A 16,753-nucleotide genomic window follows, 5' to 3' on the forward strand; every position below is an offset into this window, starting at 1 on the left:
TTGCCTGCCACTAAGATTACATCTTTTTATTATAAATAAGTATACAGCCAAAAACAAAGTGTTGAGATGTACAGGTACTCATCTATACTCGCAAGCAAAATAAATGCTGTAAATATCCTCCTCAAAATATTTTTGCAATTGTCAAAAGATGAGATGAATACAAATTCCTGTACTTTTCCCTTTATCAAATTACACTGACTAGTATTTTTAACAGTGTTTATCTCCAATGTTTGTATTTAAGCAGCATAAATCTCTCAGCATATATTTAAAATAATATCTTATCACGGAAAAAATTCTAGAGAAACTGAGAAAGATTCTTAAGAGCAAAGTTTTAAATTATGAGAATGCTTAAAAAGGACTGGCCAATCCAACGAATTTAATAGATTTCCTCCATCCTCCAGCCATTCCTTCCAATAGATTTTCCATGCAGCCATCTCAAACTGAAAAGGTCGTAAACACAGAATCCAGACGGGAAACATAGTATTTTTCATCTCTCAGGACTCTCATATTAACTAATTTCTCAGTTAATCTGAAGAGCACTGGGTGTTTTACAGACTATTTATTAAAGGGAGGAGGAGCAAAAGAAATCCAGAAAAACATAAGCCTTCATTTTCACTGAACTGCGCTGGTTGACTGCCAGCTTTCTTCAGAAAAATTAACCTTTCAGCATTTGTCAGTAGGCTCAAATATCTTGAAATGCTGAAAAGGTGAAACAAAAAACTTTTCTCGTGCTGTCTTCCTGTCTGATCTTTTGTCTCATATGTTCCCCTCAGGGATGCACAAGAAATTTCTCTGAATAATTCATAAGCACCTAGGCAGAAACCAGCTTATCCTACTAAACAAAAAGGTTGGGCAGAAGAAGCTGATTGCTGCTGTTCTACTTTGCTCTATCCTAAAGAAAAGGATAGTAGATTGAGAAAGAGATAAATTTTCCAAGTGTAGTAAGGACAATATATATAAAATATACGTGTGTGTGTGTATAATTATATAAATATATGTATACATTTGTTTACTGGGAAAGGCACCTTTGTTATTAGAGCTACACATTTCTTTGAGGGCAAAACTGATTATCTATCTTCCAAAAATCGAAGAAATCACGTAGCATTAATTAACAGGTATTAACATGTAGTTAATCAATGTGTAGAATTCCACTTTTAGTCAGGAATTAGTTATTAGAATGACTATGACTAGACTATGAATAGAGAATGACTAGACTATGGTATCTAACTCTTCTCCTGCCACGATCCACCTTCATTTCCCAATGGCTCTGAGTATTAGGCAGATGCGAATAACTTCTTTTCCTGAAGTCTCTGTTAGGACTGAAATACTTATTGCCTCCAGATCCTTTTCATGCCCAACAGGCAAAGAAGAGAATAAAAAGCCACAAAAGATTGCTTTCAAATCTACCTCGCTAATAAGAAAATGGATCCAAAAGAGATCGAAAACTCATAAGCTATGGAGCAGCCATACAAGTTCTTTAAGATTGCAGAATCCAGTACCACAAATTGCAACAAAATAATTTATTAACATGAACTTCTGACTTACCAGCCTCTGCATGCTTTTCACATGTGTAGGACTAATAGATAAGGCCTCTTCATACCAGCGTTTGGCTTCATCAATATTTCCACGAAGTTCAGCCACCTGACCTCTCATGTAGAGAACATAGTGTGACATCGGAAAGAGATTAGCTGCTTCCTGGGTACACGCTGTGGCCTCAGCAGGCTTCCCAATCCCTATGTACACTTCGGCTGTGGAAGGAAAGAGTGAAGACCAATGAATGATTCCTGCAACATCATACCACAACCAGATATTTTAACAAGCTCTCTATGTGTGCATATTGTTTCATTCCAGGCAAAGGTCATTTTCCTCAAGAAATTTTGCAGCTTAGGAGAAACTATTGCATAAATTGTTTTAAATGGCTACTTTAAACACCAGAAAATTCCTTATAGTTTCTTTTAAACTCTCTGGTTATTTTTAACCAGAGTCTTGGATTTTTTATCTTATTTTTAAACACAAGTATTCCAGTGCTATTTAAGAACAGCAAGCCCAACACAAAGCAGCAGAGATCCTTACAGTAGGTAAGAGCATGGAACTAATTACAGGCTTTTCTGCTTCTATACATCAGTCAGCAAGAAGTAGCAATTCCTCCAATTACCAATCATTACATGTCAAGTCTGGTTCAAAGTTTCCTATTTCAAAGCAGAATCCTTTTTAAAGAAATACAATGCAGTTGATGAGAAACGTTTCCTAGTTAAGTTAGCAAAACATGTGAAATGCTTATTCAACACTCTGATTTGACAGAACTTGGTTCATATCTCCAAGTTTTTTTTGTTTTTTTTTTTTTTTCCTAAGACATCCTACAGAAGCTATCTAAGAACATTTAATTTTGTAGCTTTAAAAAAAGGTATAATCAGTTCTCATGAAAGCATTAGGTAGCCTGAAAATTGTCTAAATCACATTGACTACAGGAAAGGAAAAAAAAAAGTTAATTCAGTAAGTAATTAACAACTAACAATAGAAAAAGTATTTGCCTTCAAGCAGCTCTTACAGCACTCTTCAACACTGCATATTTCACTACCCTGCTGAATTAAGATAATCTCTTGCTAAAGGAGGGGGAGGAGAGGAGTAAAGAGATCAAATGCAAGAAAAAGGATACTGTTGTTTCTGGGTTGAGGTGTACATTTCTTTTACCTTAGTGTTGATCCCAGAAAAATTGAGCCTCAATTTTTCTAATTGCATCCTATTGGATCACACTGCACAAAAAGAAGTCTTAAACATTAAGGTTTAAATCAAAATGCTTCATCAGAAGAGCAAAGCAACCTACCCGTCTTCAGGTCATGCTTCTCTCATTATTGAGTACAGGGCACCCACCTCGCTTTAAAGGCTCTGAGATCAGGATCTCACACTAGAGCAGTGGATTTTGAATTGTACCTAAACTCTGACTGGGATCAATGTTTGAGTGCCTTTAAAATAGTCTCCTTATGAGATAATCATATCAAGCGGACTTGATAGTTAGCATCCATAACCAGTCAACTTCAGTACAGCAGAGTACATAAATTTTAACCTACAGTTGATAGATTTATATTACATTTCTTGCTATTATTGGTGTATATATATATATTACATACACCTTGGTATTATTTAATATTCATAATCATAACCCATAACCCCTTTCTTTTTTTTTTTCTTTTGAGACCTGATCCTACTGATGGGAGAAGAGACATTTTTACCAGAAGAGCGTTCTTTTTTTGCTGCTTAAATGACTCAGTGACTTCACAGAACACAGTCTACCTAGCATAAATAGTATGGTCATGAGGACATATAGATTAATGCAGTATATTTTTGCAAGCAAGCTAATAAAATGCTTTTTGAAAGAAAAATCTCACCCATTCTGAAGAACTAACACACAAAATTGCAGATCCAGCAACAGAATAACCTCACCTAGTCAGAGATGGCACTATATAACTGAAGAATAGCAAGCCTGGAAGATAGTAAAGGTATAAAATTTTGAAATCAAAACCTAAATTTGGAAGAAATTAAGTATTTCTATAATTCTACTTTTCTACTGTTGGTAGACTCAAAAAAGGAAGTTTTAGCCAGAGCTTTAGAGCCAGGCATGTAGAAGAAAATGTGAGTTGTACTGAGAGTTTGGTGGGTTTTTTGTTTTTCTTTTTGTTTTTTTTGCTCTAACCCCTAAAATAGTTTGGGAAAGCTTAGGTACTTCGTTTTTGAGTGCTTTTCTGAAACCTACATGGTCAGTATTACTATGAGAGAAACAAGATTTTGGAGAGAATAAAATACACTATATTATTTTAGTGCTAACCATTTGAGCTCTCCTTTTATTGTTTCTTCTCCAGCATCATCAGACTTGAAATATTTTAAAATAGACATTCCAAAGTTGTTTAAAACACAGTCAGGAAAAGTATCATTTATCCAGCTTGTCACTGATTGAAGACAGGAAAAAAAAACAGCAAAAAAACCAACCACCTATTCAACACCATCCTGAGAGGTCAGTACATTTATGAGATGTGTGGTTCATGCTTTCAACTGTAAGCTAGGTATAAGGAAGCAGAAGCATATCATGATGCATACACAAAGACCTACCTACTAAACCAGTCTGTGAAGGGTATTAACTAAAAGCTATAAAAATCAGCAAATAATATGCAGAAATTAATCACTTACTCAAGTAATTTTTATCTGCTACCACAGTAATTCTAGACTGAAAAATATGCACAGTTCGACTAACTTAACAGACCGCAGTTGAAATTCTGTAATTTCTGTAAGCAAGTATGGTAGCAATTTGGGTTTTTAACAGTAGCCAGTAGAGGTTACAATGCTATTTATAAAGGTACACTTGCTTTGCACTGTAATAAATATTAAATTTTGCTTATTAACTGTAGCAGAGTAACTTGACAGTTATTAACGGTCCTTCCTAAAAGGTAATTAAATAATTAATCCTTTTCTGTATAAAGGTACTTGAAATTATGCTACATACAGTGCACTTTTTCTAGACAATATCTTAATTCTAGAGAAGTTTGGAAAACTATGAAAGATTTAATAGAAAGTGGAACTTCTGGCTGAACGGTAAGCATAAGAGTTAATTCAAGAAATTTCTGATATTGGAGAAGAGCTGTTCATTCTGAGATAATTTCATCTGATATATACAAGGCAAATGACGTGCCTTAAAAAAAGTATTGCTTTAGAGCAAAAGTAAATTTGATTAAAATATAAATTACTTCAAACTCAGGAAAAAAAAAGTTCAATTCCAACATGGTAAATTCAAGGAAAGTAGTTGCAAAACACTGACAAATGCCAGATGACTGTTGGAAAATTTCAGTGGGGGGCATCACTTTGATGAGAAACCAAGTGCCAAGGCTGGTGTGCACTTCTCAGTGTCTCCACTCAGAAAATGCCCCAGCTCAAACCCTTCCATGCTTGTGCTTGTATTTTATTGTCAAATCAATCCACTCAAATCAATCCACTTTTCAGTCAAGCTACACAGCAATACTGAGTCCAGTTTTGAGGTATGTGTCAAGTGACCGTCACAGCCACTGATCATTTAGGGATGGATTTGGTTTTTAACAGCAGCACTGGGGGATGTACTAATTACAAAAGAGTTTTTGTTGTTGATTTTCTATATTTAAAATAAACCTGACTTCCCATCTTTACATTTTATGCCCAGAAATAAAAGGCTGGAAGAGTTCATTAATAAACAAGATGAAAAATTAAAATTACGTTAAAATTACGTTCTGAAAAATCAAATTCTTTAGACTGAATGCCACACTCCTTTACTCTAATGATACCTGCAATGACAGTGTATATTAATAAAGAAAAAATATTTTCTATCCTTCTCACATGATATGTATTAATTTGGGTAAATAAATTCCACTAAATTTAGCATGTATTAGAGTTTATTCTCATAACTTTTCCATGTCTCTATAATCTAACATTCTCAATTTTTGTATTTTAATGTTTAAAGCACATTAAAGATATGCATTTTTTTCCCCCGCTAAGTAGTAAAACACTGCACAACCATACAGGGAGTCAAACAGTTAATGTGGCATGAGTCTCAAAAAGGAAGCAATTTCCCAATGGTAAGTCTTCATTTTTATTTAAAGAACATGTGCTGCAAGTTACGTGTTAAGTAATTTCATGACTGTTTTCTATGCGAGTATCTCATATGTATTGATGAAGATACCTTTATATCTGTTTTGTATCATGTTTCTTAGAGTAAATGTTAATTCTGAATATTCCTACAGAAAAAAAAAATGAAAAAAAAAAAACAAACACAAAACCCTTTTTCAAGGCTCAGGGCATTTCCTGTAGCAGGACAGGTAGCTGAACAGTTAGAGCAGGATACCTGAACACTTAAATGCAGCACAAGTTACCTGCCCAAAGCATCAAGAACAGAAACATACAAAAAAGGAGAGGAAGTAAGCTTCACATTGCTGTACTTTCTCTGAAGACTGACAGCAGCTGTCTTTCATCTCTTGTTGTATTTCTTTCATTGCTCCCCATTACACAAAGTGTCAGGGCACTCTTTATACATCATGTTCTTCCCCTGAATCTTTAACATCTTATAGTTTGCTCTCCACCCCACTCCTCTCCCAATTCCCACCCGTGCTTCCTCCAGGTGGGACAAGAATATGGCCTGCAGACCATGCTCACACAGAAATTGTTATGAGGGCAAAGTGGAGTGTGCAGCAGACTGCAGCAGCGGAAGACCAAGGTGGATGCATGTTGTGGTCTACAAAGGGCTCAGTGAAGAGTGTCCAGACCGCTCCTTTGTGGAGGAAACAGTAGCAGCCACTTGCATGGACAAAATAAGCTGTCACAGAAAGATGAGAACTTACAGCATTGCAGATGCTAGGAGTTACTGTAGATGGCCATCCATGATGGTTTATAAATATTTACAGCCAGTGATACCATGTTGCAAGGCAGGTGACTGCACCATGCCTTGGTGAGCCTTGCTTCCTTCTGTCTCTGTTGTTGTGGAAGAACCTTCCCACCCCCAAATGAGATCAGTTATCAATCACTATCATTGTTCTTTCCCATATCCTGTTGTTTTTCCCCCCCTCTGAAACATTAATTAATATCTGAGAGCCATTGCTCCATAATGGCCTTCACACAACAGAACTGTTAATGCAAAACAGGTAAATTAAAATGCTAAGAAATACAGCTCTGAATGTGGATTATAAACACCAAGATTTCCTAGTAACAGTAATTCCTTGGTAATTTGAACTCCAACATTTTGCAAAAATAAGATACAACTCTTTCCAAATGACAGCTCTGTAACATATACACTACATGAAATGTATCTTGGAAAAACTTTACACAAGGTTACCACATAGAATAAACGCAAATTGATCGTGTCTATACAATACTGGCTGAGTATAATGAAAAAATAGTTATGTCACTGAAAATCGCTCAAGCCTGAGAGCAGACCAAAGCAGAACAATTGCTGATTGATTTCTAAATAACACCTTTCCGATGCAAGTATTATTTCACAGGATACATTTGCAACTGTAAAAATACACTGGATGATCATTTTCTGATTAAGATTTTGTAGGACCGCCACTTGTGATACTGGCGTAGCATTTAGCTTGAGGCAGGAAGCAGCATAACAATTACTAAAACCACTCAAGATCACTCCACATTTAGAAAAACGATCCTGGGTCTTTCTCAACAATGAAGCTAGGAGGAAGAGAGCTAAACAGCTCATCACCACCTTTTTTATTTTGTCCTGTCACATGCAGAGTTAATTATTTTCAATGATAAAGCTTTTCTAGTTCCAGCAACACTACTGAAAATCCTTACAAACATCATCTTCCACCCAATGGAATCAAGGTACTAAATTTCCAAATACTAAGAAATTCAAGGTACTTTAGAGACTAAATTGATGAGAGAAGACTTTGGGCCCACTATGTTTCTTTCTTTACCACAAATTTGCTTTGGTTTTCAAACAGCCTTTTTACAAGGGGCACTCACAAAAAATCAGTTTTCAATAAGAAGGAAGGAATCATGCATACTGTGTGTACAGTACTGTTTCGAACATGTACCTTTACCAGTCAAATGGGTATTACCAAACAACAGGAGTAGCTTTAGCTATTGTTTTTCCACAACACAAATTTTATATGTAATAGAAATACAGGAAGACCACCACAGAAACATGTGTTCCCATTCTTACATAAAAAGAGTGCATTATAAACACATACCCCTATTTCAAAGTTATGGGAGAAATTCACCACTACTCTTTGTTAAGCAAGCTATCATACATTCTACATCATTATTAAAAGCTTACATTCATTTGGTGATTAAGATTTGTTGTCAACATTTTAAAGAGAAGTAAAAAAAAGTAAATATTTCTTAAGAATGTATGCAATATGTTCTTAATATGAATAATGGCTTTCATAATATTTAAGTTTGATCTTCTGACAAGAAAATGCAATCCTGTTAGAGAGAATGAAATAGCAGACAATTCACATCGTCATTTCCTAGACAAGACAAGATTATATTTTTTAAAAAATGAAGCAAAATGGCAAATTTTGAGTTTATCTTCAGATAAGTGATAACAGCTTCTGAAATCTAAACCAGATTTCTGCAAGTCTGTAAGCTAGCAATAAAAGGGATGGCAGAGAACAAGAAATATTTTACTTTCACAGTACCTGCATGAAGCCATATTTGAGCCAGAGTCATCCAAGGATGTAGGGGACCTTGTTTAGGGGCACTGCTTTGCAGAGATGACGCAACTTCAGACAGTGCTTGCTCTACTCTAGAAGCTGCTATTGATGTCGCATGGACTGAACCTGTACAAGTAATTAAAAAAAATACTAATCAGAAAAAGAATAAAGGACATACTTATTGCATAAAACAATTAATCATAAGCCTTTTTCTTAACAAGTTTTACCTAAAACTCCTCTAGATTTAATTTAAACATACCGTTTTGGAGATTTTTTTTAAAATGTCAGATTAATTTTTCCTGTCACAGAAACTTTTATACTGGTCTGAAAGACTCTATACTAAAACTACACTGAACACTGGTAACTACATGACACGTTTTTTGGGTTGCTGCTATGAATACTCTCTATTAAACTCGACATCTCTTATGGCAAACGTACGATCCAAAAAAAGGTTTGTGATGGTGTTGTACACTGTAATCTTCAGTTTGCTGCATGCACTTTGATGTTAGTAATTGCTATGTCTTTCCATAGAGTGCAATTAGATGACTATTTTAAGACTAATAATAGCATTTTAAAAAAAGAGAGCTAAAATATACAACACGATCCCATCACAAATACACAGTTAACTGCACTGAATGTAAACCTTAGCTAATCAAGAAGGCTGAATTAAAATGCCTTGTGGCAAAAAATCTATTGCATGAAGAAGAATCCCAAAGTTGCCTTGAATAATTCTCTTCATATAAAGCATTTATGAGTGAGATTAGAATATCACTAGCAAATACTACCTTTTTCAAACCACCAGATGTGAAAAAGCTTCTATTACAAGAGAATACCTAATGACAACTGTACTTTGCATGTTCAGGTTACTCCAAGTGTCTTTAGTCTTGATTTATTTATTTTTTTAAAATCAAGACCATGCATATTCTAATAGACACTCTTTGTCATCTAAGCTTCAATGTACCCCTTGTTTTATAATTACGAATTACAAAATCTCATTCTGACCATGTCCAACTAATAAATACTGGAAGTAAAATATTCCATATTGGATCAGATGTCTCCTAAGCCCAGCTCCATACTGTAATGATCAACAATGACAGGTATCTTAGAAGAAAGTATTGAATCCTATACAGGTTGAAACATATCCCACAAGCTCATCATTAACAGTTAAACAATAAACAAAACCTTCACTCTCAATACCACAGGTTTTCTAAGATTTTTAATGAGAAGGGATTTCCCACATGAAACGTGTGTTCTTAAGTGTGACAAGATAAATCAGCAGACTAGAAACGTAGAAGGAATTCCTACTACACAGACCAGTGTAGACCAGACTCTGGCTGCTAACTAGGCCGCAAGTTATTTCATACAGAAAGTGCGCTGCTAGATTTTAAGTCTCCAGTACTTAACCATAAAATGTACGTGGTAATATATCATTAGAACTTGTTGTACATCAACTTCTATATATAAAGAACTAGTGTGATAAAATTTCTATGAGCAGCAGTGCCATGAAAGTATTACCACCTACACTCAAGTTAAAACAGTGTGGATACTGAGTTACTATTGTAACCAACTCCTGTCCGGGACTTTCTGGCAGAATAAAAAATAGTTTTTTATTTAAACTATATATATTTCTAGAAGATGTATTTCACAAAATACTATTATTAAACTGGTTTATTAGGACAAGGGGTTATGGCTTTAAACTAAAAGAGGGTAGGTTTAGATAAGGAGGAAAATTCTTTTCTGTGAGGGTGGTGAGGCACTGGCACAGGTTGCCCAGAGAAGCTGTGGATGCCCCATCCCTGGAGGTGTTCAAGGCCAGGTTGGATGGGGCTTTGGGCAACCTGGTCTGGTGGGAGGTGTCGCTGCCCATGGCAGGGGCGTTGGACCCAGGGGGTCTTTATGGTCCCTTCCAACCCAAACCATTCTATGATTAAAATTTCTTATATTTCCCTTAGGAAAAAAGTATTCCTTAAGGTATTTCAGCAATTAGTTCTCCAAAGAAAAAATACATGTATACACAACAAAGTATTAGTCTTCAAGTGTCTCTATTTCAACCAAACTACTAAAAAATATTTACCTCATCTTTCATTACATTAATATAGCTGATATAAAAGTGTACTGTAAATTCACCATGAACCTTAATCTAAAATTCAACACAAGCCAAGTAACTTAACTGTTTTTGAAACTCTGACTGCAGATTATTCAATATATCACCTAAATTTAGTCTGCTTCTAAACAACATCCCAAGTAAGTGGTTTCTTTGGGTTTAAGTTTGAAGACCAAATTTTAAGCATAATACAAAGAAACTTGGTGTAATATTTCCCAGAGGTGTTTGGAAATTCCAGCCACTGAGATCCTTCACACTTCAGTCTTATTTAAAATCACATAAAACTTAAGGATGTTGAACAGCACAAGAGCACCAATATTTGTGGGGGTTTTCTTTTGTTTTTTTTAAAAACCCTTCTTGCAGTGGCTGTTACGAGCGATCAGACACACGACTACATGGTTTCCAAAAGGAGAATGGATGACCTCCAGTAGAGCCTTGCATGTCTAATCAGCACTACCACTGCATCTTTTATCACAGTTTTGCATCTTTACTATTATTTATTTATTAATAAAATAGCAGCAGTCTTCTTTACAGTACTGAATTCATTTGGGAATCTTTCAGGTATGCTGCACTCATACTGATAGCTCTAACCCATAAACTCCTGAATGCTTCTTTAGCTTTAACACAATTAGCCGCCACCTGACTATTTCTGGCACTTTGTGTTAAAACACAGTGAGTAAGCTTTATTTTTGTACACAAGTAGATCATTTAAAGAAGTCTCTTGCGTGCTAAAAGCTTCTTCTGACCTCTCTCCACATTCTACTTAACCCCGTTCTAAACCCAGGGTCCTCAGATTGAGATCTTTATAATCACATTGTAATTGTGTAATTTATACTAATTTCAACGATAAGTAGCTAAAAAACATAGTGGTTTGTAAGGGTAGAGTGAATCTTAAAGTTTGCTTGAGGCCTCACAGCCCTTATACAGCCAACTATTTATATGCTGGCTCCCTGTTGGTTTTGTCATAAGACCTGCTCTCTCTTTCCAGTCTTACCTGTATGTTTCTTATTTTAGTCTGCGTTCAGTAGCCCTGAGACAACCACAAACACATCTTCACTACAATTGCTACAATTCATTTGGATGTAGTTTTCTTTAAATGCTCAATAGAGCAATAGGAATTCCTTGTTTGCAACTTTACCTTACCTCGGATGCTATATAAATATTCTTGCTCTTCCTGGAGAATTTCTAGACCCGCTATTATAGTGTGACACTTAAGAATCAAGAAAAAATTCCTTCAGAGTACCAAGGCAAAAAAGAGTGTTTCTTTTGGGATGGAAAAGGATGAGGTCTGGAAAAAGTAGATAGATCACCAAAATCGATCCTGGCTACTCAGTTTCATTTATTCAGTTTTGTCTTAAGGCTTGTTTATACCAAGCGGGATGACTGTGAAATAGGGACTGTCTTTGCAAAATCTTGCGTACATTTATTTAAATTATCTATTGACTAAGATTTGGAATCACAATTGCATTGCACACTGCAAAGTGTGACAGAATGCCTTATTTTTTCCTAACAAAATGCTTCTAAACAAAAAAGTTTCCTACAAAAACATCTGTCCGGAATTTACAGACTTTTTACTCATCATAGTAACATAGTATCTGCAACAACCTATGGTTATGTCAATGCTTCAATTCAATAATCTAAACAGAAGAACTACCAACAGGCTTATATAAATACAATTTAACCAGGAGGTGAAGTAGTCTCACATAGAAACCTTTACTTTCTAAGTCATACCTACTGTTCAACTTCTGTGAACAACAAAGTGTTCAATTTCAGGTTTTTCTTAAGATAAATATTACAGGAAAGTCTGCATGAAATCAATCTTTTAAATAACATCCATAAGTCACCCCACGTAAACAGAGGGCATGTTACAACTTTTTCAGTCCTTTCCTTGGTCATTCCCCAATAAATTCTTAACAATGTTGCCTTAGGGGCAGGGACTAACTGCGACATGGACTCTTATCAGCACTTGGAGAAAAATAAAAATCAACTTGCATCAAATTTTCCTTCTGAAAATGGGTTTAAAAAAAAACGGACTGACATCCTTCATGAAACAGGTTCATATCAACTGACAAAAAACACTATAAAAGGATTTCTTTTTATACCATAAAAAGAGTGTATTATAAAACAGTTTCATAATTTATGTAAATAAAAATGCCTTAAAAGCAATGCTCATGCAGGAGTGAAGAGGAAAAAAACCAACCCATGACTTCCAACATTACGTTCACACAAAGCTGCCAGTAGGAACATTAGTGGTGCAACATACAGAGAACTGTGCTAAAAAAAAAAAAAAAAAAGGCAAACATGATAGAAAGAGGCAGTACCTTCTGCAGGACTAATGCATCACTGAAATGATATATTTGATATGATAGATTGGCAGATTTCGTCAAAATTAACATTATTTTGTATCAAATTTATTAGGTGTTTGAGACACCTTTCATAATCAAAAATTAGAAAGATCTTTTGGTACTGTTATGCGTGGAGATTTTAGTAGTCATGTATAGCTAACATCATTTACAGTATTCTCTACGCTTTCTGAAAAACATTTTCTGTGCTTAGTCACCATCAAACACGCTGTTTTATATCTCTTCTTACTTTTCAATGAGAAACAAATTCAAAATTTGCTATTCAAGGCCAAATGCACGAGTTTATAATGTAACTGGTTAGAGAGAAAGAATGTTGTTTTGAATCCTGGTTAAAGCAAAATTAGTTTTATTGATCCATATTTTTCATTTTCTTTTATTCAGCTTGTTGGCATCATTTCATTATTTTAAAGTGTACTCTTAAGAGATTTTTTCTACATGTAAAATTTGTACCACAAGAGAAAGTAGTAGTTTATTGTGACTCATGACAGAAGTTGCAATGTTACCTTCTAGACCAATATACTCCTTAGGAACAGCAGTGGCATAAAATCTCCTATAATACAACATACCAGCAGCTGGCCATTATGTTATACAAGACCTTCCTAATATATCTTTATTTGCAGTCCTCTAGAAATGAATACTGCCTCTTTAATTATTAAATGCAAGTGTTAGCTGAGTGCATTCAGATCTTGTAAGATTACAGACCTTAGGGTGAATGGGCAAAGAGCATCAGCCTTGCTTTACACACTATCAAACTTCTACTACTGATGGACAAAACATGTACATTTTGTGGTAAAGGAAAAGGTGATTTAAGTCCTTAGGAAATTAATGGAACTGCACAGTGAATACTACTTACAAACTGAAAAGGGGGAGTAAAAACCATGAAAGTAAGCATCTGATGGATTGCCTTTGAACAAATCAAACCACAAATTAAAATCCAAACTAAGAAAGAGAAAAATAGATAAATAAATAAACAAGAACTCCAAGAAAGCCAGAGGATTTCTGATAATCTTCAAACCATAAATCAGGTTTAGAGGGTTCCAAATGATAAAAATTTTAAATAAGGAGATCACTGTTTACAATAGATATTTTCATAGAGCCTTTGCTACACCTCTAAGATCATGCTCCTGTTCAACAGAAATTGTAAGTCAAGTCAAATAAAGTCAAAAAGTCTTTTGTTCTTTCTCCAGAAAAAAAGAAAGAACTAAGATAGGAAACATGAGATTTTCAGCCCTGTTAACTATACCAGAAAGCTATAAGCATCTAGACAAACTTCTACTTACTCAAAGATAGAGAGCTTTGACTTTCATAAATTATTTACACTGTACAAAGGACTTCAGTATCTGTGTGGGTGTTTTTTTTTTGTTTTTTTTTTTTTCCATGGTTCCACTACTGCTCATGTGTATGTTGGAAGCTGCTTTCCCTGAGGATACAGTAACTTTTATCTGAAATGGAAGTCCTGGGCTTTACATAATGGAATCTGTGCTTGGACTTCCACATTCTTTCCATGTGCCTTCATTCTTGAACGAGGTCTTATTCTCTTGTAGCCCTGCAAAGAACAAGCAATTTAATGCTAGCTGGTGTGTACACTTTCTAGAGTAGGCCTGAGCAAGATCAACTCAACACTCAAAGGGGTAATAGCAATTAATTAGCTATTCAAATGCTTCAAGAAGAAAAAGTCAGGTTTCAGCTAGTTAAACTTCTGTAGGACACATTTCCTGAAGTCTAAAGGAAGTGCTCTCCAGAATTTCCAGTTGTAGGCTTATATATGAGCTAGTGTTTTCAAAACTCCCATCTTATCTAAGCTACTTTAATGAGTGAATTTTGCTAATACTCAAAGATTTATTCTCTAGATTTTGTTAGGAATTAGTATCTTTGACACAATGCCAGTTAAAGCCTAGTGTCATCAGTGAATTTCCTAAGACTGGATTATAGTAAATGCAGTAATAAATACAGAGCTATGCACAAGTCTATGAATGAAGGACAATTTAACAAATAAAAAAGAGTTTAAAAGAAGTATCTGGAAAACTAACTTGGTTTTACCCTGCCACCTGAACTATTCTGGCAGCATTACTATGTAGTTTGCATTCAAACATGGAAAGTGATTTTACAGCATGTTTTAACTGGCATCATTTCAATGAACAGAATGACTCCTGATCTGGAATAGCAAAATGCTGATTTTCACTACTCTACCGCCTCTGAATCATTTCAATACATCCTACCTGCCATATTAAAGAATACATTGATATTTAATGTGATTTTTCCCTCATATGAAGTTTCAGGGAATGTTTTGTATGCAATTAGCTAAAAAGGATTTCAAATCAAGGATCTAGACACAAAAATTACATCATTAAAAACTAGGATAAGAAGGAAATCCTGTGGAAAGGACAGTCTTGTTAGGCAAAACATGCCAGCAATGGAAATAATTACAGCCATAAATGCTACAGCGCAGTAGAGGACAATAGCCTCTTTTAAAAAACACCTATCGTTTTCTGTAACAGTCATGAGTACAGAATATTAAATCGGTCTGTAACTTTACATCTTTGGGGATCAATAAAACAGTCTACCCTGAACAAACTCTTAAAACCCATTCAGAATTTAATGAAATACATTTGAAAGGCCAGATTTCACGGACACTCCGTTGAAGCTTAAATTGTTTTAAACATGGTTTATCAGTTATGAAGATTATCAGAAAAATACAGTACAAACACGCCCATCAGGAAGAGAAAACCAATTTACAGCGAGAAGGTGAACAGGGCTCAGGAACTTGGTCACAGTATGGAGAGGCTGCATGGGGCCAGACAAAGGTATCTGATTTAGGATGAGGATGAGGAAGATGAGAAGATACAAACACTTGGAGAGGAGACTCTGTTCTTGAGAGAGAAGATGAGGAAGTATCAGAGGCTAAAAAGCGAAAGAAAGAGAATGATAAGGGTGTGGGGGGGTGGGAAAGGAAAAGATCCAAGAACAGGGTTTAATGGAGTCACGGATGCCAAAAAATGCAAAGTGTTTATTTCCCCATTCAGTAAGATGGAAATGGCTTCCACATAAAATAAATAGCACTTCTTCTGAAAGCAGTGTAAGAAAATATGCTGCATTCATATGTACACCTCTTCTGTAATAAACTAGTTTCAAAAACAAATTAAAGATTAACTTTTCCCTGCGTTCTAATGTATGAGTTTGTGAAATATATTTAGGAGGAAATAAAGACCAAATTTTAAAACTCAGCTACCAATATTACTTCCTAGGACAAACTAAGTGGACTGAAACCACTACACAACAGATTGAATAATCTGATTTTAAAAAGATTGAGTGCAACTTACCTTAACCAAAATAGTTAACTGAAGCCTCAAGTGATTTGCATATGCTTATCTAACTTTGAAAAGGAAATGAGTCTGTCTCCCTGTGAGATTTTACTTCAGTGAATGTTTCATAAAAGCTTTTTTTTTTTTTTCCCTCCATATTCAGCAATACATATAAATATGGGTACGTGCCACTCATGGCAAACCAGCTGAAACAGAAGGCAAGCTCAGAGTAGATTTGCCACAGTTCTTGACTGGGACATTGGATTTCTTACAAGGCTAGACTGGTAATTCCAGAATACGTGCTTTTTATACTCCAAAGATTACAAAAATTCAAACTTGCATCATTTAATCATTTCTGATTAGTTTTATTGGATTGGTAAAAGCTATATATAAACACTGTGGCTTTCTTTTTTTTTTTTAAGGTCTTTTTATTTTAATTTCAACCTTTGCTAAATTGATATACCTAAATAAATATATTTTTGTAATATATATATTTTACACCCATCACTTATTTGAATTTTAAAATCCTTTAATTTTTTTTTGCAAGTACGGAAGACGTCAGATTTAATTTTAGCTCTCGTTTCTTGTTACTCAGATTGATCAAACAGAGAGTAAACAGCAAAAAGGTGTTCATCACTTCCACAGTTGGCAAGCAATTCAGGTAGTGGAACGTTTTCACGTGTGCATGTGTATACACATACGTAAGTGCATACATATGATAGCATTATACTGTCTAAAGGGTAGCAAACATTTCTGTCCTAAGAGGATTTTCCCCAATACTTTTTTCTTACATCCTCATTAAAA

General features: G+C 35.0%; 1 protein-coding gene across 8 annotated transcripts in view; it reads right to left on the reverse strand.

The window, feature by feature from the left end:
* TTC7B (tetratricopeptide repeat domain 7B) overlaps window positions 1-16,753 on the reverse strand; it is a 138,203-nt gene that overhangs the window by 27,524 nt on the left and 93,926 nt on the right. For 5 of the 8 annotated variants that reach the window (XM_066998259.1, XM_048070506.2, XM_066998257.1 and 2 more), the window contains 4 exons: window positions 15,384-15,548; window positions 13,501-13,551; window positions 8,166-8,306; window positions 1,546-1,748 (listed from right to left, as the gene is read on the reverse strand). In XM_066998259.1, the coding sequence (XP_066854360.1) occupies window positions 1,546-1,748; window positions 8,166-8,306; window positions 13,501-13,551; window positions 15,384-15,548 (560 nt within the window). The remainder of the gene's footprint in view (window positions 1-1,545; window positions 1,749-8,165; window positions 8,307-13,500; window positions 13,552-15,383; window positions 15,549-16,753) is intronic. The other 3 variants (XM_066998260.1, XM_066998256.1, XM_048070503.2) reach the window with 3 other exon arrangements.

The sequence above is a fragment of the Anser cygnoides genome, chromosome 5 (genome assembly GCF_040182565.1).
Source record: "Anser cygnoides isolate HZ-2024a breed goose chromosome 5, Taihu_goose_T2T_genome, whole genome shotgun sequence".
Classification (NCBI taxonomy): domain Eukaryota; kingdom Metazoa; phylum Chordata; class Aves; order Anseriformes; family Anatidae; genus Anser; species Anser cygnoides.